The sequence below is a fragment of the Mus pahari genome, chromosome 2 (genome assembly GCF_900095145.1).
Source record: "Mus pahari chromosome 2, PAHARI_EIJ_v1.1, whole genome shotgun sequence".
Taxonomy (NCBI): domain Eukaryota; kingdom Metazoa; phylum Chordata; class Mammalia; order Rodentia; family Muridae; genus Mus; species Mus pahari.
Window position 1 is genome coordinate 143951185 of NC_034591.1, and position 20624 is coordinate 143971808.

Sequence of the window (20624 nt, forward strand, 5' to 3'; positions counted from 1 at the left end):
CTAAGCACTCAAAGAATTTCTAACAATGCTGTATCTAAGTGCCAAGCCAACCAAGCTCATGGTTGCACTCCTGTCCTGCATGTGGGAAGGTTTGCAATACGAGTCTGACTTGAAAATAAAAGACTTTTATGCACGATTGCAGCAGACTCCGCAGTTCTTGAGGTCTCCTGGGTTTCCTGAGAAGTCGGGGCACAACATCTGGGGGCTCATCTGGGATTCCCCAGCAGATCTCTGGAATCTGCAGTACAGAGAGTATAAGACCGGTGATTAAGTGTGGTGAGTGTCCGTGTTTCTGTATTGTTCATTGTTTACTGTTCACATCTGTTCTTTCTGGCCATATCTTGGCATTGGGAAAAGCCTTGAGGTAGCAGTATATATCTATATGCAGCCAGAAGTAATTATACTGGACACACTAAACAGTTACAGTCATAAAAGGCAGGAAGACATTCCTGAGATGGAGTTCAGGGTGGATAAGTGTCTTAGTCAGGGTTTCTATTCCTGCACAAACATCATGACCAAGAAGCAAGTTGGGGAGGAAAGGGCTTATTCAGCTTACATTTCCACAGTGCTGTTCATCACNNAANGAAGTCAGNACTGGANCTCAAGNAGGTCAGNNAGCAGGAGCTGATGCAGANGCCANGGANGGATGTTCTTTACTGGCTTGCTTCCCCTGGCTTGCTCAGCCTGCTCTCTTATAGAACCCAAGACTACCAGCCCAGAGATGGCACCACCCACAAAGGGACCTCCCCACTTGATCACTAATTGAGAAAATGCCTTACAGCTGGATCTCCTGGAGGCATTTCCCCAACTGAAGCTCCTTTCTTTGTGATAACTCCAGCTGTGCCAAGTTGTCACAAAACTAGCCAGTATAATAAGGTTCCTGCCCATCAGTTGGAAGTGCTTGAGGAGCAGCCCTGGCACAATCTGCTGTCATATCCACCTCGCCTCCACTTTCTGAGGCAAGAGTCTGTGAGTCCTAGTGTTTGGATTTATTTTTCTTTCCAGTCACAACATGACTATCTTGTGTGTGTGGTTTTGCCAGTGGTGTTTCTAGTAGTGGTTAGCCTTGTGTTATACTGGACAGTGACCGATGCAATGGGACAGACTAACTCTCACTCTCTTCCTTCCCACTCCCTTAACATCATCTTGGCTCACTTTAAGGAAGTGAAGACCAGTGCACACAATCTCTCAGTGGACTTGAGCAAGGAGAACATGCATTTGTATTGCAGCTCAGAATGGCCCACTTTCAGAGTGGGATGGCCAGCAAAGAGAACTTTTCATCTTCCCACGGTGCTAGTGGTCGAAAACAAAGTGTTCCAGAAGGCACACAGGCATACAAAACAAGTCCCCTACATTGTCGTCCGGAAAGATTTTATTGTCAACCCACCACCCTGGGTGAAATCCTTTTTATTATCCCTGACTAATGCTACTTTGCCCCCAGAAACCATGCCTGCTCTGATGGAGTCTGAAGACTCTAAGCCTTCAAAGCTTCTCTATAGGACGGTGCGCCAGAAGAAGTCATATTCCTACTGCCTTGAATGTCCATACCCCTTGTTGGGGAGAGATTTACTAGCCAAAATGAGAGCCCAGATTCATTTTGACCCTGGGAAAGTCCTGCTGATGGACCGAAACAGCAATCCAATCCAGGTGCTGACACTTGACCTGGCCTCTGAGACTGAGTATAGACTAAAGGAGTCACCAGCCACTCCTCAACAAGACCTGGATGCCTGGCTGGCAGAGTTTCCCCAGGCATGGGCAGAGACTGGAGGTATGGTTCTGGCAAAACATCAACCTCCTGTATTTGTAGAGCTCAAGCCACGAGCAGACCCAGTATGGGTCATGCCCCAGGAAGCATGGAAGCGGATCACTCCCCCTATCCAGAAACTGTTGACCTTGGGAGTCCTTAGGCCATGTCAGTTGGCCTGGAACACCCGATTATTGTCTGTGAAAAAGCCAAAGTCCAATGACAACCACCCTGTCTAGGATCTACTGGAAGTTAACCACAGGGTGCTGAGCATACACCCAAAAGTGCCTAACCCTTATACCCTGTTGAGCTCTCTACCTTCAGATCAGAAATGCTATTCTGTTCTGGATCAAAAGGATGCTTTCTTCAGCTTTCCTTTGGCTTCCAAAAGCCAGAAATACTTTGCCTTTGAGTGGCATGATTCTGAAAGAGGCATTAATGGACAACTCACCTGGACACGTCTGCCTCAAGGTTACAAGAATTCACCCACTATTTTTGATGAAGCTTTGCATGAAGACCTGGGTGAGTACAGAGTTAATAATCCAGACATAACTCTTGTTCAGTATGTAGATAATCTTTTAGTTGTGGCAGAAACCAAAGAAGAATGCAAGAAGGGTACCCAGAATCTCCTACAGGTTCTGGGAGACCTGGGATATTGAGCATCTGCCAAAAAGGCACAGCTCTACAAGACTGGGGTCACCTATCTAGGCTACATTCTAAAAGAGGGCCAGCAGTGGCATTCCACAGCAAGAAAAGAGACTGTCTTCAGCATACCCACTTCACAAGCCCAAGACAGGTAAGAGAATTCTTGGGGTCCACAGGCTTTTGCAGATTATGGACCCCAGGTTTCACTGAAATAGTCAAACCTTTATATAAGGCCACCAGAGAGGGCAAAGACTTTGTTTAGACTCAAGATCATCAAAAGGCCTTTGATAAAATAAAGCAGGCCCTACTGTCAGCTCCCACTTTGGGGCTACCAGACATCATAAAACCATTTCACTTGTAGGTCGATGAGTCAACGGACAGAAAGGAATAGCCAAAGGGGTCCTGACTCAAACTCTGGGACCATGAAAACAGCCTGTGGCCTATCTGTCTAAGAAATTAGATCCAGTCTTCCATGGCTGATGGCAGAGTAGCTCAGGCACAGAAACCAGCAAATGTCACACAGACTCAAGGATTAGAATAAGGTATCTCAGCTACCAGGGCTTCTTTGCATAGAATTCCTCTCTTAGAATGGCACATCTGTGTCTGTGTGCACTAATATTTACACAATAAAGAATCTGTAAGAGTTCCAGTGCTCTTAGAGTCCATGTGCTGTGCCACTCACTGCACTGGGAGGCAGACAGCAGAGACAGGTTAGGTGCAGAGATCTGGTGTGAATGGTAAAGTAATCGGGATGGGATTCGCAGTCAGGAGTCATTACACGGGGTTTCACGGTTTAGTTCCTTTTGGCAGATCCAACGGTTGTCTGAAGCACAGCTCTCAGAAATCACTTTGCCCTCCGAGAGGACGGCACAGCTGCCATGTTCAGTGGCACCACTGATTTTTAATCTGAGGAGGAAGAGAATAGTGTTTAGGATTCTCTATAATTCTCCTGAGTTGGCCATCTTCTCCTCTAGACTTCTAAGGACTATGGAACACACAGGTCTTAAGCACAGAACCTTCTTTTTGTAGTGGGAAGTAGTTAATGCAGACACTCACAAGTGGTCACAGTTCTGAGAATAAGTGATAGTTGAATGCTCAGCCCTAACTGAGACAATTTCTTTATCACCCCTACCACCTGGTGCAGGCAACATCATGGAAAAGAGGATGGAAAGACTGTAAGAGTCAGAGGACAGGAGGAGTGCCATGGAAATGTCATCCAGGCTTGACTCAGTTGGTCACTCATGAACTCATTGCCACTGTGATGACCTGCACAAGATTGGGACTGGATGGCCAACATTCCATCCCAGGTAGAAAGGGAGTTCTTGAGACCCCAGACTTCCTTGAGGATATGGGCAGTTAATAGTTGCCAGGTGAGGATATGTCACTTTCTTCAGTGATATAGCCATTAATTCGACTATACTCTCATGAATAGCCCCCTATTTATATTCAAGTTAGTAATCAGAATTAAACTCAAAGGGTCACATACACTTTTGTGTAGCAATCTTCTGAACTGAAATGTTCCATCCTGGAGGGAGGCTCATTAAGATTCAGAAAATTTGCTGGGTGGTGGTGGCTTTTAATTCCAGCACTTGGGAAGCAGAGACAGGTGGATCTCTATGAGTTCAAGGCCAGCCTGATCTACAGATTGAATTCCAGAACATTCAGGGTTACACAGAGAAACCTTGTTTTGAAAAACAAAACAACAAAATAATAATAATAATAATAATAATAATAATAATAATAATACCAATAAATAATCAGAAAGTTCTAAATGGAAGCTCCTTAAAAGTCAGTAAATAAACAACTCACAAGTCTTAACAACAAGCTCCTGAAATTGAGCAGGAATGGACACAGATATATGCTGTTATCATGGCACAGCCCAGGAATATAACTGTAGAAGTCTGGGAATACTCCAAGAAAACAGGACAAAAGTCTTGTGAATCTGTTTCTTTAAAACATGAAATGTTCTTAGAATGTGTTTTTGTTCTCCTCCAAGTGCAACAGAAAGGGGTGGATTTACTTCAGATTGCTTATTACTACTTACTATAGATAACTCGTGTTTAAACTGTCTCTGCTTCTCTGGAAAACACACATTTGTCATGCTTAACTTATCTTTGCTATTGTATACAACTTGAACTCATGAATTTCCCAGTCCTTAGTATAAATTGTCTGCTGCTCTGAATAAAGTTGATTATTGCATGAGACTTTATTCCATCTTATTTATTGGCTCCATTCTCCCAGATCCTACTGTCTCTGGAGCTGTGATACATTGTTCCTCATTATACCAATAATTATGAGTTCTGCTAAAATATATAATTTAAATATGAAGCATCATCTCTACCATTGTATTCATGGTTGTCGCAAGAATCTCACACAATAAGAAAATGAGACACCAAAGAGCAAATAGCTAATGGCTGCTTTGTGATCTACATACAGTTATGGCTTATGAACCATGTGTGCCCTGACTGGGCTCATATTGAAACCCCTGTGTCGAGCTGGTGATGCTATTCATGGATGATTGGATCATGAGGACACCAATTCTGTCAATGGATTAACTCACTGATGAATAGCTAGCTGAATGAAGTGAACCTCCCAGGAAGAGGCCAGACCTTTGAGAGGCCTGTCTTCCCCTGTGTCTCCTTTCTCTCTGCTCCTGTCTGAGCATCTTGGCTTGTCTCTGCCCTTCCACTGTGTGTCTGCATTGCCACAGGAGTCACAGCCATGGAGCAGCAGACTATAGACTGAGACCTCTCAAATTAAAAAAAAAAATTGATACCCAATCATCTTTCCATTCTTGTTCATCATCAGACAGGGGAGGCAGGTGGAGTAGCTGTCTGCTCAGGAACTATCCCCAGCAGAAAGGATCACATAACAGGCTTATACTACACAGATTCTCCATGTCTTTACTTTTAGCCCCCAAGGGGAACCCCCCCAAAGCCCCTGTAACAGAAATGAATGTTCAAATTAGCTCTTCTAGTACTCACACATCAGAATTTAAAGTTGTGCCATTTATCCACTTCCAGTTCATGTCTGGCAATGTGTACCTTAGTCCAATCCAAAATGAATTATATATTTCCTTTATTGAGTCCTGTAGGAATCTCTGCAATCCAAACAGAGCAGAGGAATTAACCCTGACTCTGTTAGTGGCTCACATTCTACCAGCCTCCTGAAACCTGTACCCATTCTGAGTCCCCAACAGTTAATTCTTATTCCTTTGTGAAATCTGTGCCCCGTATTTATGATCCAAAGGACACTCCTTTTATACATGTAGTTATTGGCTCACATGTCCAATTAGTCTCTCACACTATCAACTTCTATAATGTAGAAGTTCCTTTGTGTGGAAAATCTGTTAAGTCTAGAGATATTGGTATAGTTTAAAGAATGTGCTAATGTCTCTATTTTTATTGAACAACTTACCAGTTCTTCTTGGTCTTGAATGAGCATCAAAGTGGCTCCTTTCCCATCACAGTCAGCTAGACCTTCCTTCCAAGTGTTGGAAACGTGAGAAACATGAAAGCACTTATCTCGGTGTGAAAGCCAGTCTTGGGGGCACTCTAACTTAGCTGGGCAGTCTGAAGCAAGAGGAAGACATGGTATATTTCTGCCCTGCTCTCGCTGCACCACAGCTGGTTACACAGAGTAGTTGCTTTACTAACACACACTTTTATTAACATGTGCAGGAACAAGATTACTGTTATGACATATCAAAGAAATATAAATAACAAGGAATTCACTTTTTTTTCTATTAATATACTTTAGACAAAGTTAACTGTTTGACACAGCAATTTCTGAAGTTAATGATCAAGTGTGCTAGCATCCCTAGGCAGTATGGCCAAGTGGTTGAGATCACAGGTTGCAAGGTCACACAGTTTCAAAGATGTTACCAACCTTACTAACTACCAATCATGAAACCCTCAACAAGTTTGTATGCAGCAATTTCCTCTAACATAAGATATGGTGATATAGCATCATCAGAGATGGTTGTTGTAGGCCTTGGCTGACCGTAACCCCTGGTAAATAGCAAACATCAGCTATTATTCTTGCAAAATACAAGGCACAAAAATTACCTGTTGTTTTATTCAGGTTCTCTTGATTAAACACACAGCATTTTTCTCTTGATGGTTTTTGTATTAAGACTCGCACTGGTAAATAAGAAAACACACAGAGAAGATTAACCCTGAAATGAATGATGGAACAGATGTGCTCCATTTCTCACTCCAGGAAATCAAGTTATTTCAACAAACCTGAACTTCTGGACTGAGAATAAAATATTAGCAAACTGGGCTGAGGGAAGAATATGGATACAGAATATGTAAATAAAGAAGAAAAGCACAGAACACGTGGATTCCCATCTCTGTTTAGTCACATATTATCCAATGGCTTCACGGAGACTCTTAACGTACCCACCCTCACCCCTGAATCCTCATCTTCAGAATGAGTATTAGCACCCCCCCCCCGGAATTTAATAGACACTGGAGTTTAATAGACACTTAATAAAACACTTTAGTGAGCCTTTTAGTTTGCCTTTTTATGTTTTGGTCACAATTATGATTTATATTTTTAGGCTCTGTGTACATGTATGTTGTGTGTGGGTTAGGGTCTAGGGGCTTGGGGTCAGCTCAGAACACACTCAGACACCAAGTTCTCTGCACAAAGGACATTTATTACCCTGGAGGGATTGCGAGTGTGGTTGCCTCTGGATCAGGGAAAGACAGCAGCAGGTGTTTTTGCAAGAGTGGGTTTTTAAGGAGAAAAAGGGGAAGTCTGTGCCAGGGTGAGTTGGGAAAGTCCTGATTGGCATGTTATTCAGGGTAGCCAAATAATGGATTTTGATAACTGGACCTAGACACTTTGATAGCTGGATCTCAGTGATCAGCCTCAGGAGTGAATCAGGCAGAAGGGAGTGGCTAACGAAGGGAGTAGACCTTGGGGGCTTTAGCAAGGGAGAGGGATGGGGGGCTGGGGGAAGGGGGAGACAAAATGTGCTGGTGCCATCTTTGCCATGCTCGGGTTTGTTAGAGATCCCTTTGTGTGTAACAGCCCCTAATGGGTCTCAGAGGAATTTGGAAGCATGAAGGCAATGGGAAATGTCTCACTGGGTATGGGATAGTGTCCTGTTCTTGCTCACGTCATTGACCCTCCTCCAGGCCCAAGGGGTCCAATCATGTGAAGAGGCACCGATATTTATGATGGAAGCAGAGGAAGGATCGTGAAGCACAAGCCCTGGCCTCACTTACCTAAGACACTCATCCCAGTCAGGGCCAGGACAAGTAGGATGAGCCCAGCACAGCTGAGCTTCAGAGCCAACCTGTGTGAACGTGGGCACCGACAGGCATCTGCAAAGTTAAGAGCCTTATAACTCATTTAAGCCAGTAGAGGACATCTGGAATAACAGTTAAAGGTGGTTTTGACTAATAAGGACAATTGGATTCAAGTAAAGGGTCGGCTGCAGATATGAGCCTTTCTCCACCATCTTAAAGCAGAATTCCACGAGATGAATTCTCCATTAGGTTCAGCTATTTGCTTTGATAAAGCAGGACTGAAAGAATAATACTTATGTATGTATTACGCACAAAGGAGTATTGGCTGAGTGAATCTCAATAGATGTGATTGAGGGCTGTCCAAAGTAAATGGTATGTTCTGTTTCAGGAAGGGAGTCAAAGCATCTCTAAGGAAGGTCTTTTAATCAAGAGATGTTTTTGATACTCAGTGTTGTGGTATTGATGACTTTCAGTGCTAATGACATATGATTCTATTCCTGAACACTGAGCCTGCTTCACTGCTGTCTGTGATGATCTCCATTTAGGATCAAAGGTGTGGTGGCATCCAAGGGGAAGCATCTCGTGATTTCAGATGGAATTTCAGTATTTCAATTGTGTTAGTCCCTCCTTATTGGCTGAATTCCAAAGCCCCTAGTGGATAGATGAAGTGAAAATGGCTAGTACCAGACTCTAAGTACGTTGTTTTATACACACACACACACACACACACACACACACACACACACACTAAGCATACACTACGTACATATAATACAATGGGGTTTTCACAGTATTCTTTCCTACTCTTTAAAGGCAGCGTTGTCTCTTAGCCAGGGTGACTGCTAACCCTCTGTGTGGCTGAAGATGACCTTGAGCTCCCGATTCTCCTGCCTCTGCCTCCCAAGTGATGGAATTATAGGTGTGCAGGTAAGGTATGGGTAAAGTAGCCAGTAGTGCTGAGCACTTCATAGTCTCTTATTCTCTACTTGTTCTCCACCCAGAACAAGTAGAGAATAAGAGACTATAAAGTACTCAGCCCTAAGTGACACATCTGCATCTCATCCCATCCCTAACCAAGGATCTGCCATCAACACAGAAGAGGGGACAGAATGACTGCACAGCCAGAGATGGTGGACAACTGCAATGAAACACTGTCTTCTAGACACAGCAGTGCAGTTGCACATATGAACTCACGCCATTTGTGATAGCCTGCACAAGATCTTTGAAAGCTCAAGTCAGGCAAAGGCCCAACATGGAGGGAATTGGGCATGGAGTTCCAATGTCAGCTGGGGAGTCATTGACAGCTGATGGCTGCTAGGAGTGGGAGAGTCAGTTTTATTCAAGGACACAGTCCCTAAGAGGCCACTTGTGTTCCAGGGCATGGCCCATGTACACACTGGCAGTGCTGTCTAGACTCAGTGGGAAAGTAAAACACCAAACCTTTAGCTTCTCAAGTTCCTTCTTCCATGTTTGCAGTCTTAAACAGGGAAAGCAAACACTTGCCTGCACCTACCACACATAACTGGCTCCCTCAAATCCCCCTCTGGTCAACAAAACCCTCCACTTTCCCAGACCCTATGTAAAGTTTATAATGCAGTTTCGGTGACTTTTTTCTTTGTACTTTCTTCCTGATTTTTTTAAACTATTTTTTAATAGCTTCTGACAAACAGCCTTAAAGAGTTGTGGGTTCAAATTCTTGACATAGTATAGAAAGGTTAGATTTTAAGCTCTGCAGTTTTAGATGAGGAAGCTCAGTTATATCACAGAACCTCATACCATACCATGACCACTGCAGACACATTTTCTGTCTCTGTGGCTGTTTCTTTTCATCCATCCCTAAGTCATGGTACCCTTCACATCTGCCTCCCATCAGTCTCCCACATTTCTAGCAGACAGGATGGCACATCCTTCAACTCCTCCAGTGCTCAGTGCTAGAATGGCGTGGAGAGGAGTTGTGGTGTTTGTGTTCTGTAGAGAAGTTTGCACCAGGCAAGATGCTTTATAGTGAGTCTGCCTGCTAGAAGCATCTCTTTCCTTGTAGATATAAAATATATTCAAGGTCTGGTGGCTAAAGTCAAAAGAATACCTGCCCAAGCTTCACACTGAGTAACTGACTAAAGATGGAATCAATGAGCTTTTTATTAATCCAAAGTTGTAGCTGTCTACACTCTTCAGCAATGACAGACGGTTGCTCACTTTCAAAGCAGTAACTTAAAATGCAAGAAAATCATAACTCGGAAGATATTCTAATGCTACAAGGAAAAATAAAGTGACTGACCTGGGGGAAGAGATGGGGGTGACTCACGCTGGGCTTCCGGTATGCTGGATGGCTTTAAACAGAGGTAGATCCTTGCTGTGTCCATTGCACATAGGAGATGCAACACTGAACTGGTGAGCAGGGACCAACTCCAAGGTCTTTGAGGTGAAATGAGCAAAAGGAAGTCCTCTGTGCCCACACCCACCGACTCCTGTCTCTGAGGGTTTCTCCATGGTTACTGACTGACCTTCCTGTCTGTCCTGCCCACACAGCTTACACACTACTGTCTTTTTGTTCTTTTTCTGTATCCTTCTCTCATACAAGACACCCCGACCACAGCCTTTCCTCCTTCCTTTCCTCCCAACTCCCCCTCCTCTCTGCTCCCCCAGATCCTCTGCTCCTTTGTCTTCTTTCAGAAAGGAACAGGCCTCTCAGTGATATCAACTGAATACAGGATATCAAGATACAATAAGACTGGGCACAAACCCTCTTATCAAGCCCAGCAGGAGGAAAGGGACCCATGAGCAGGAAGAAGAGTCAGAGACACCCCAACTCCAACTGTGAGTAATTCCAGAAGTACACCAAGCTAACAGCCATAACATACATGCAGAGGGCCTCGTGGGGACCCATGCAGGCTTCATGATTGCTGCTTCAGGCTCTGTGAGTCCCTGTGAGCCCTGCTTAGTTGATTCTGTGGGCCATGTTCTCCTGGTGTCTTCCATGCCTCTGGCTCCCACAATCCTTCCTCTACTGCTTTCATGGGGTTCCTGAGCTCTGCCTAATGGTTGGCTGTGGGTCTCTGCAACTGCTCCCATTACATGTTATTGCCTTATGAAAAGAAGGTGTGACACGTGGTCTTCTTTTGTTCTGATTCTGGTAACCATTTGTTTTGAGTTATTCTCTTAAGGTGAATGAAGCTTAGAATCAGTGAAATGCAACAATCTTCCTCAATTCAATTTTTTGTTTTTGTTTTTGTTTTTGTTTTTCGAGACAGGGTTTCTCTGTATAACCCTGACTGTCCTGGAACTCACTTGGTAGACCAGGCTGGCCTCGAACTCAGAAATCTGCCTGCCTCTGCCTCCCGCTCAATTCAAATTTAAGTGACTGCTTTTTACCAATTTACCAGCAATTAAGATACAATATACTATGCTATGTTGTAAAAAATAAATAGTAATATGTGCAAGTGCACAGTTATACGTGACATGAACTGAAGCTCTAAGATCCTCCTGAAATAGCCATGTTGTGAAGGAATCTGTGGAATGTGGAAATGTCTTGAAAGTGGGAAGAATTCATGACTGACACAACAGGAAAAGCACGGAGGGCGGAGCCCCACTTGCTGCTCTGGCTCTGGCCTGTCCTGAAGGTCCAGGTGGATGTAACTTCATTCCCCTGAGTGAAAGGACTTCCTTCATCTGTCAGAGCTCAGGAAGTGGAGGACTTGTGTGGACGCCTGCCTCGCCAGCAAGGAAGACGCCACACAACAGGATTCTTCTGCACACGTTTATTGGGAGAGCTTGATTGCTGTGGCGAAAGACCCCGAGTCCTAGAACTAGCGCTGCTTTTATAGGCCTAGGACTGGCGTGGCCATGTCTGATTGGTTCTGCTTTCAGTCCTTAATTTACATGCCCCGGGACGGGCTGTGACTTAGCGTGAAACCCATTTGCACCTGCGCGCATTGGTTGTTTACCCGAAATACACGGGCGGTGGCCAGTGGTAGCCAGCGCCATCTTGTAATGGCCTTACGTGGCTTCCCACAGACTTGGGTCTATGGGATGTGCTAACTCCTCCAAGGGTTTCCAGGCCTAGAGTCTTAGAGCAAGGACTACTAATGCCAAGTCAGACATTCACACATTACAAGTGAAGAAGAAAAACAAGGGTTTCCTTAAAGTCACCTTCTGTGGTTAGAATGGAATTGTACCAGGCACTCATCACTACATGGCAGTACAGATGTCAGCCATGCTTTCCAGGAGACAGGAGGTGCACACTCATAACATACATCACAAGACCACTGAAGAAGGAAGCAAGGGGAAGTGTATACGAGGGTCTCACAGCTCACCTAAGACTCAGTGGAACCCCCTCAGCTATCTCTGATGACAGACATTTTACTCAACACCAGGCTGAGCACAGAGTTCTGCACCATGCTCCATCTACTTATTTTTCCAGGCCTCGTGAATTCGAGGCAAGCACTCCATCACCTAACTATGTTCCTGATGCTTCATGCTTTGCCTAGACTGAAGATTTTAGCAATTACACAATATTTTTCATCTTCAGTCATGATATTTTACAGTCAAATATAGAGAATCCATGAAAACGAATTCAACTTTTAGTACATAAAAAATTTCAGCATATATAAGGGCCTCAAGCCTTAATATATAAAGAACACACCCAAATGTTTATTAGTGATGCTTGTTTCTGCCTATAATCCCCTTCCCTTGCCAAGATATGGGGGCTTTAGGTTAGGGGGTATGTGAATAAACTCTGCAAATATTTAGGTGGCTTATAATCACCTAATAACCTGGAAACCAATGAAAACTGTGGAGATGTGTTAGAAATGTCAATAAGGAAAAGGCTGATGCTCTGAGCAGAAGATTCAAATGGTGCTTTGGGGATATTGAGGTTTTACTGAGTTCTGAAGGTGTCTATGGCTTCTAGGAATCCACAGTGGCCCTGTGAAAAGTAACAGTTGTGAGGTGTGATGTTCTCTCTAACAGGCACTGGCTAAGGTGTGAAGTGACCAGAAGTGCCGAGAGTCTCATGTGTCCGTGGGCAGCAGCCAGCCGAGATCATCGTGCTTGATACGGGATCTAGAGCACAGTATCAAGTACCTACGTAACTGGTGCGCAGGGAAAAGCCCATAAAACCCTCTGAGAGTTCATCCTTGGGGAATTCATCTAGCCATCTTACTTAGATTGTGGATGGGAGGGAGCGTCACCACTGCCATTTCAGTCCGTAGCCCAAGAAGGCAGCTTCAGCCAGCCATCCTTGAGAAGCCAACAGTGTGTGTCTGGGGCAGAGGATCAGAAAAGGGAGACTGACTTCTTCAATGTGGCAACNATGGGAGAAGAACACAGAGTAGTGACCCCGCCCTGACAAATCACACTGTTGGAGCCTACAGAGCATAAGGGAAACGTTGTGTTCCAAGTGCAGTTCCCGGGCAGGTTCTAGGGAGAGTGAGACATGGGAANGATTACAGGAGTGTCTTTATTTCCACCCGGGGTGATTGGTGAAGAATTCCCTTGGGTGAAGAGCGTTTGTAAAGCCTGGAGCAGCTGACTTGGTTGGCAAATGCTTAAGCCACCATACGAACTGGGCACAGTGGCGTAAGCCTTTGATCCCAGCACTTGGGAGGCAGAGACAGGTGGATCTACAGGGCATCTTGGTCTACAGAGTGAGTTCCAGAGCAGCCAGGGCTATGTAAAAGGACCCTGTCTTAAGAAACAACAATGACAATAACCTAAAAATAAACCAGCAAAATAACAAAGGGAGAAAATATTGTACACAGATCCAAAGAAACAGGGAAAGATGGCCCCACTGAAATGATGCTTCATAGACTAAGACGTCATAGATGTGTGAGCTGCTTGACAGAATTAAAAAAAAAAAAAATTGCCCTAAACACGCTCAGTGAGCTAACAGATCCCCAGAGAAAGCACTAATGGGAGACAGGAAATGATAAATGGACAAAATTATTTAACAATATAAATAGAAGCAAACAGGAAGACATTTTGTATTTGCTCTTTGGTCACCTCAGTGAACGCAGAGGCGAAGCAGCATTTGACAAGATGACACACCACTCCTGCTGAGGTGTTTATCAAATCAGGGGGAAAGCCCATCTGTGAAGACAGTGGCAGACTACAGAGATGGCTCTATGGGAAGAGGCTCCTCCCACCACCCCTGATGACCTGAGTTCACTGGTCAGGACCCACATGATGGAGAGGGACGGCTTCCACAGCTGTCCTCTGTGCTCTGACCTCCACAAGCACACTAAGGGACTCATGTGTGTCATGCCTGCGCACACAAAGGCAACTAGTCAGCCAATCAGTCAATCAATGTGTTAAAACATTTTTAAATCTAAAAGCCAGTGACTAACATCATACTCCATGATGTAAGACTGAAGACATTTTCTCTAAAACTGGAGGCTTTGCCCTCCGCACTTCTGTTCATGACGACATGGGTAAATATCGAAGTACACACATGACATATTTGCTGTGTTTGTGCTGTGATTCCTATTTGCACTGCAGAGCAGATGTGGAGTACTTACTGTATTGGATTTTCTAGAATTTGCATAAAGACTAACACAGTCTGGACAGCTGAAACAACAGGAATTTATATTCTCAGAGCTCTGGAAGCCAAAGTCTATAATCAGAGTGGAGGGAGGAGGACAGCTGTGGGCAAGAATCCTCTCACCTTCCTACCTTGTTTGCAAGTGTTTTGTTTGTTTTTTATGCCCCATTAGCCGGCCTGAGAGGATCAGGATCTTCTGAATGGTCCTCTGTCTGGCTCCCTTCTCCTCATAGAGCCACACTGGTGTTACAGATGTTTTCACTTGTGCATACCTCTTGCATTCGTTCTGGGGATCCCAACCCAGGTCAACATGCTTTGTGACAAGTGCTTTTATGCACAAGGCCATTTCCTCAGTCCACAAATGATATCTTACATCACAATCTGTAAGTCCGGTATCTGAGATAGCTGAGATAGAAAGGGAAGATGCTGCAAGCCTAAGAAAGACAGAGGGGCTTGGATCACAGTTCTGGTGGCAGAGTGCCTGCCCAATGTATGAGACCTGAAGCTTGAGCCATAGAGCAAGAGAGAAAGAGGAGGGGGGGGAGAGGAGAGGAGGAGCAGGGAGGGGGTAGGAGAGGAGAGCAGAGGCGAGGCGAGGGAAAGAGAGGAGGGGAGAAGACACAAGAACCACTTATCATATATGTATGTGAATCACAATGTGCACACTGAGCTCTCTTGCTTTGCCTCTGTTTTATTCCTGGATGCACTGGCACTGACTACAGCACTGGCAACGTTGTATGCTTTAGTAGGGGAGGAGAACACAGTGAGTTAAACCTTATGATTCCAGCTCTAACACATCCTAGACGTTAGTTCACTGCAAGAGTCACCAGGCTAAGGCTGAATTCAAGTAGGAACACAGTACAAACCTACCAAAGCCTTTGCTGCATTTCACACAGGAATTGTTGATGGCTGGGTCCCCAGACTGATTACAGATGCAGTCCTTGGGAGCTTATGCAAGCGTGAGGGCTCTGCCTCATTTTAATACACTGGTGAGCTCATCACTTGATAACAGTACTGAGGGATGAGGGAGCCTCTGAGGCCAGGCTTGGGTGAAGGAAGACTCCAGAAGTGTGGCTTTGGAGGCTCTGGTTTGTCCTTGGTCCCTCTGTGTTTCACTCTTCTGCTTCTGGTTGCCACAGGTTCTCCACCATCACATCCTGTGTGTCTCCGTGGGCTCAGAAACAGCTTTAACCAGGCTGAAAATTCTGAAGCTGAACCAAAGATATTGCTTCTGCATTAAGTTTTTCTCTCAGCTATTTGGAATAGAGATATAAAGTCCACTTAGCACACCCTGGAAAGAAGAAGAAAAAGAAGGAGAAGGAGGAGGAGGAGGAGGAGGAAGAGGAGGAAGGGGAAGAGGAGGAAGAGGAGGGAATATATTTCCAGCTATGTGTAATATTCCCCTGAAGCATGCCGGCGTGCAGATCAATATTGTCACGACTCTAGTTGGCAGAGTGAACCTGGGTGAGTGGGGCCTAGGAAGGAGCAGGACAAAAGTCTCATGTAATAGCCTATTTTATTTGGAGAATCAGACAATGTATGTGTATTCTGAGAGTTGAGCAAGGTCATATGAGCAAGGCTCATGTGAGTTCAGGCTACATAGAATCACAGGGCAAGGTGTATTCACACGAGTTCTGGTTGTCTACAGCTCCGAGGACAGCCCAGGCTTGGAAACATCATCTGAAGAGTGAGCTAATGATAATCTGAAGTCAACCCACTCCTGTGTACTACACTTGGGAGCGGCACAAAAGTGCGTTCCAAGAACAACCCTTTGCTTTGGAGGACTAAGGTCCCAGGACTCTTATCCTGTTCTCCTGGAGTCTTTTCATGAGCAATCTGAATTCTCACCCAGCTTCACTCATAGACTATGTACTTACAAATATATTCCAGAGTGTCTGATCAATAAACAAGGTTTTTAACCTTTCACACAACACAACCCATGTGCTTCCAATCAGGAAGCAATCAGGAGAACTGGCTCAAAAGATAAAAAAAATAATTTATCTTTTGAGCCCAGAGCACTGGGAGGCCAGGGTCCTTCCCCAGCGGAGGGGCAGAGGGTCATTGCTGACAGGATGGACCGCAGAGGTTATCAGGAAATAAGATGATATAAGGCGGGAAGGGGAGTGAGTCAGGAGATGTCCAAGGGAATCTCACAGCTCTGACTGACTAGCAACCAGCTGCTTCTTTATTTACACAGGTTCCACAGAACAAAGGCAGACTAATGATTACCCGAGTGCTGCAGATTCTGTTTGATTTTTCTTTACATGTCCAGGGTTACAAGTTCAGTCACAATTAGAGACGNAACTGATTTTACTTTTATTATCAACCCTACAACTCCAGTTTAAAGAATGTCACCTCCAAAGCAAACACATTTATTATATATGACAGCCTGCTTTTAGGATGGCCATGTTTATAGTTTGAGAGCGCTCCAGACACACAGACTATATCTAAAGTGGTCTTTGTATGAATAGCAAACATTAATACCTAGCTCCTATGCTATAAAGCAGGAAAATTTTATTTTTATTCACTGAGTTGTTTCTCCAGGGGTGACCCTGTACAGCCCTCCTCCCCCCAATTTTTAAACTACAATTTCAGAGAGCTCTAAGCCTATAATAAAAAGGAGAGAGGGAGAGAGAGAGAGAGAGAGAGAGAGAGAGAGAGAGAGAGAGAGAGAGAGAGGTCTTGAATCTGTAACCTGTGCTTCCGGCCTGTCAGAGTTTGTCAGTTGTCTCTGTTTGCCCTGCACCGTTCACAGTGTTTGGGTTTGCTCAGGGGCAGACTCCCCAAGAAAATTCATGGAGTAATGGCCTCCTCTGGCTATGTGCTTAATATCTCCAGAGCATAAGGAAGAATTGCAAATAGCGGACAGATAAAGGTAATTTTAAGAGTTTTCTAAAAAGAATCAGATGTCATTTTCTTTGGAGAAGACATAAAGTGAATCGCAGAAAGTCCCCAGGAATGCAACACGCAGAGACCAAAACCTACAAGTTAGAAGGACAGCGACCGCAACAATGGCTCAGCTTCACTGAAACTGTGTCTACTGCTGTGCAGACTCCATGAGTCTCGCTGTTTCCAGTGGGTATGGCTGTGCAACTGGAATTTGTAGCATCCTTTCTCCCCGCCCCCACCTTTCCCTGTCTGTCCTGGAACTTGCCCTGTAGACCAGGGTAGCCTCAAGTTCACAGAGACCTGCTTGCCTCTTGAATGCTAGGCTTCAAGATGTCCTCCACCAAGTCCAGCAATTTTTAACACTCTTGGCATCTTACCAACTTCTTCCCAAAGGCTGTATTATTTTAATCAGGTTCTAACTAGGTCACAATGCCAATTCACTTGTTCTCTACTTACTTTATTGTAAGAATACAACACAGTATTTCTCTTGTAAATATTTTAAAATCAATTTTTGCTTTACATTTATGAGTGTTTGCCTATATGCATAGGCACCACCAGGCCTGGTGCCTAGGAAGGCCAGAAGAGTTAAAGGCATGGCTGTTTTCTTCCCTGGAAGTGGAGTTAGAGGGTACTGAAGGCTGCCATGTGGGTGCTGGGAACTTAGCCTGGGTCTTCTGAAAGTTCTCGCTCCAACTCCCTCTCTTTTGAAATTGTAAGCACAGTTGAAATTGTAAGCACACAGTAGATAACTGGAGACAGCAGGTACAGTGTAGTACATTCCCGCCCCTCCCTATTCCCTGGTGACCTTCTCTCCTTTATTCCATGTTCACTTGTGACTGCTGGATGCTTCCTGTGTGGAGACTCAGGCAGCATTTGTTTTCTGTGAGTTGCTTGTTTATTTAGCCCCGCTCCTGCCAGTGTCTCTCCTGGGCCAAGCTGGATGGCAAGTGTCCGACGGCCCAAAGGAAACACAAGCCAGGAGTCTTGTCGAAGCAGGAACTCAACTGTATGGCATCAGCCTCTTGCTTATATAAGTTCAGAACATGTGGAAGGGGATTTTTGGTGGGGTGAGATGACATAGGAGGCAGGGAAGGGTGACGGAGGGTATGGAGTGACTGATAGGGCTAATGGTAAAGCTCTACATCAGCAATGGCAAGGCAGAGGCAGGGCTAAATAGGTTTTGCTGAATCACCCCCAATACAGAAGTGACTGAGAGCGCTCTCAAAACTCAAGCCAGGCCTGGGTTTGTCCTCAAGGCCCAAATCAGGGCTGAAATGGGGCCCAACAAGTGAAGATAGAAATAGTCTCCTAAAGGCCTGGATTTTGATCATTTCAGAGGAGCATCTAGACGACAGATTACTGCATCAAACAGCTGTCCCATTTAATTTTTTGAGGAATTCCCATTGTTTTCCAGGAGTTGCACTATTTAACATTCCCACAGTCAAGGTTCAGGACTCCATCTTCTCCCATTTCTCTGTGATACTTGCCTTCTTCTGTTTGGTCGATAAGCAGGAAGTGTTAGGCTTTGAGTCACACTAACTTCATGTTTGTGTTACCTCTTTAAAACAGTTCTGGCGGCCAGATGGTTGCTTGGGAGGCAGAGGCAGGTGGATTTTTGAGTTCAAGGCCAGCCTGGTTCACAAAGTGAGTTCCAGGGCACACTTTTGGCCATCTGCATATCTTTTCTTACTGTGGTATCTAATAAAGTCCTTCACCATTGTTTATTTGGTTATTAAATTTGTAAAAAAAAAAAAAAAGTCTGTTAAATCACTCATGGAATCTCCTTGTATATTTGGATATATATGTAGCAGGACAGAGGCCTCCCCAGTTGTCAAAAAAAAAAATCTAAGTCATTAATAGGATGCCACCCAGTGCCCAGTTGCCTTCTACAGCAGACGGCCCAGTCTTGGCCACACGTAGCCCAGATAGATAGAAATCCTGAACCTAATCCTGGCAACGAAAGTTGGAGATGAGATGTACACTTAGCGACGGGGTTCCTTGAAGAAGGTGTCTATAGCTGAATGTCTGATGGAGGGCCAATGGGACAGGGCTAGTGACTTAGTTTTCTGGTTGCATTCTCTTCCTGTCCTGACCCTGCTTCTCCTGGAGTCCTGCACTTAGAAGTCAGCGTCAAGCCTCGGAGTGCTAGAGCCCCCAGCGGCTTGCCCGAGGATTGACTTTGCCTGTCAGTTACCGCTGAGGAAGGCTACCTCCACGTACAGCCTTCCCCTAACACTGATATTCCGCTATGAATGTGAAGGGCATCAGGGCAGAGGAATAGAGAGAGCACAGACAAACCCGGAGTGTACTGAGCAGCAGAGGGACCAGGCCAGCGAAGCTGTGGATAGTGTGTTTCCACGAGTGACCGGCAGGGTGTGTGTGGATGAAAGCGCTTATGGAGCGCCAGAGGATGCAGGTTCCTGGAATGAGGAAAGCAGGTTTGAGGCTTGAGGCAATGATCATTAGAATTTACTGAAGTGGCTGAGGCAGGATAATCAGGAGTGTGAAGCCAGCCTGGGATACGCTTTTTTTTTTTTTTTTTTTTTTTTTTCAACACAAAAACACGAATCCATGGTGGCATAGCACTCCAAAGTCTCCCTCCAACAGCCACAAAGTCTTTCCTACCACCCTGATCCCGCTTGACTACCCGCACCGGCTCGTCCCAGCTACCACTACCAGTAGCACAGGCGCCCACCCCACACCCTGCTCCCAAGCCCTTGCTCCCGCATACACCGGATCCCCATGCCTACCCACACCTACCCATGCCCACACACTACACCCAAGACATGCTCCATTCCATCCCATCTGCATCCTTAGCTCCCTGGACTCTTAGGCTCCTTCTCTAGTCTTAGACAAGCCAAGCATCGAGAGCCTTCTCCTCAGATCAGAAATGATGGCTACAAAGGCTTGGGACTTATCCGGTGTTTGTTTTTTTACCTCTGAATCAGGCAAATAGTCCCTCGTGGAACAGAATGTCTCGCAATGGTTCTTAAGTACTTCAGAGAAAGGTTGGAAACCAGCAGTGGGCTGGAGAAATGGTTCAGCCTTTAAAGGTTAAGGTCATAACCCCATCTCCTCTCAGGCTACCCCCACCTTTTGTTTCCTTAACAGACTGTGCATACTTCAATAAAAAGAAAAATAATATCTGTTAAAAAGAACAAGAAACTATTTTCATTTTTAAAAACGTATTTGAAATTCAGCTTTGAAGTGTATGCTGATTCTACTTCATTTTATTTAGAAAATTAAATTCATTTCAGTCAATTAATTTTAAGTCCATCTTGAAACCAAGACCATTCCTGGGGCTGGGTGGTGGTGACGTATTTTGAAAAATATGAAGACATTTTTGTGTCTGGCCTGCACTGTCCTTATTGTGTGTGGGACAGGTCCTTGGTGTTCTTTACATCAGCTTTAGGTTTCAGAACAGTGTGGGGCTACAGNAAATGTCCAGCTAAAAAGATACACATTTCCCATGGGCCACCTGCCCCACATTCTGCATAGGGCATATACTTCCTGTCCCACATCCTACATAGAACATATGTCTCCTGCC

At 44.9% G+C, this 20624-nt stretch overlaps 1 protein-coding gene across 1 annotated transcript; it reads right to left on the minus strand.

Moving 5' to 3' along the window:
• Positions 1–2756: 2756 nt before the first annotated feature.
• On the minus strand, positions 2757–10140 carry LOC110315581 (killer cell lectin-like receptor subfamily B member 1C). The gene is given in 8 exon segments (XM_021189601.1): positions 2757–3295; positions 5374–5489; positions 5807–5961; positions 6457–6531; positions 7627–7725; positions 9929–10019; positions 10022–10101; positions 10104–10140. Coding segments are annotated over 8 exon segments (795 nt in total). The 3' UTR covers positions 2757–3153.
• Between the last annotated feature and the right edge of the window lie 10484 nt (positions 10141–20624).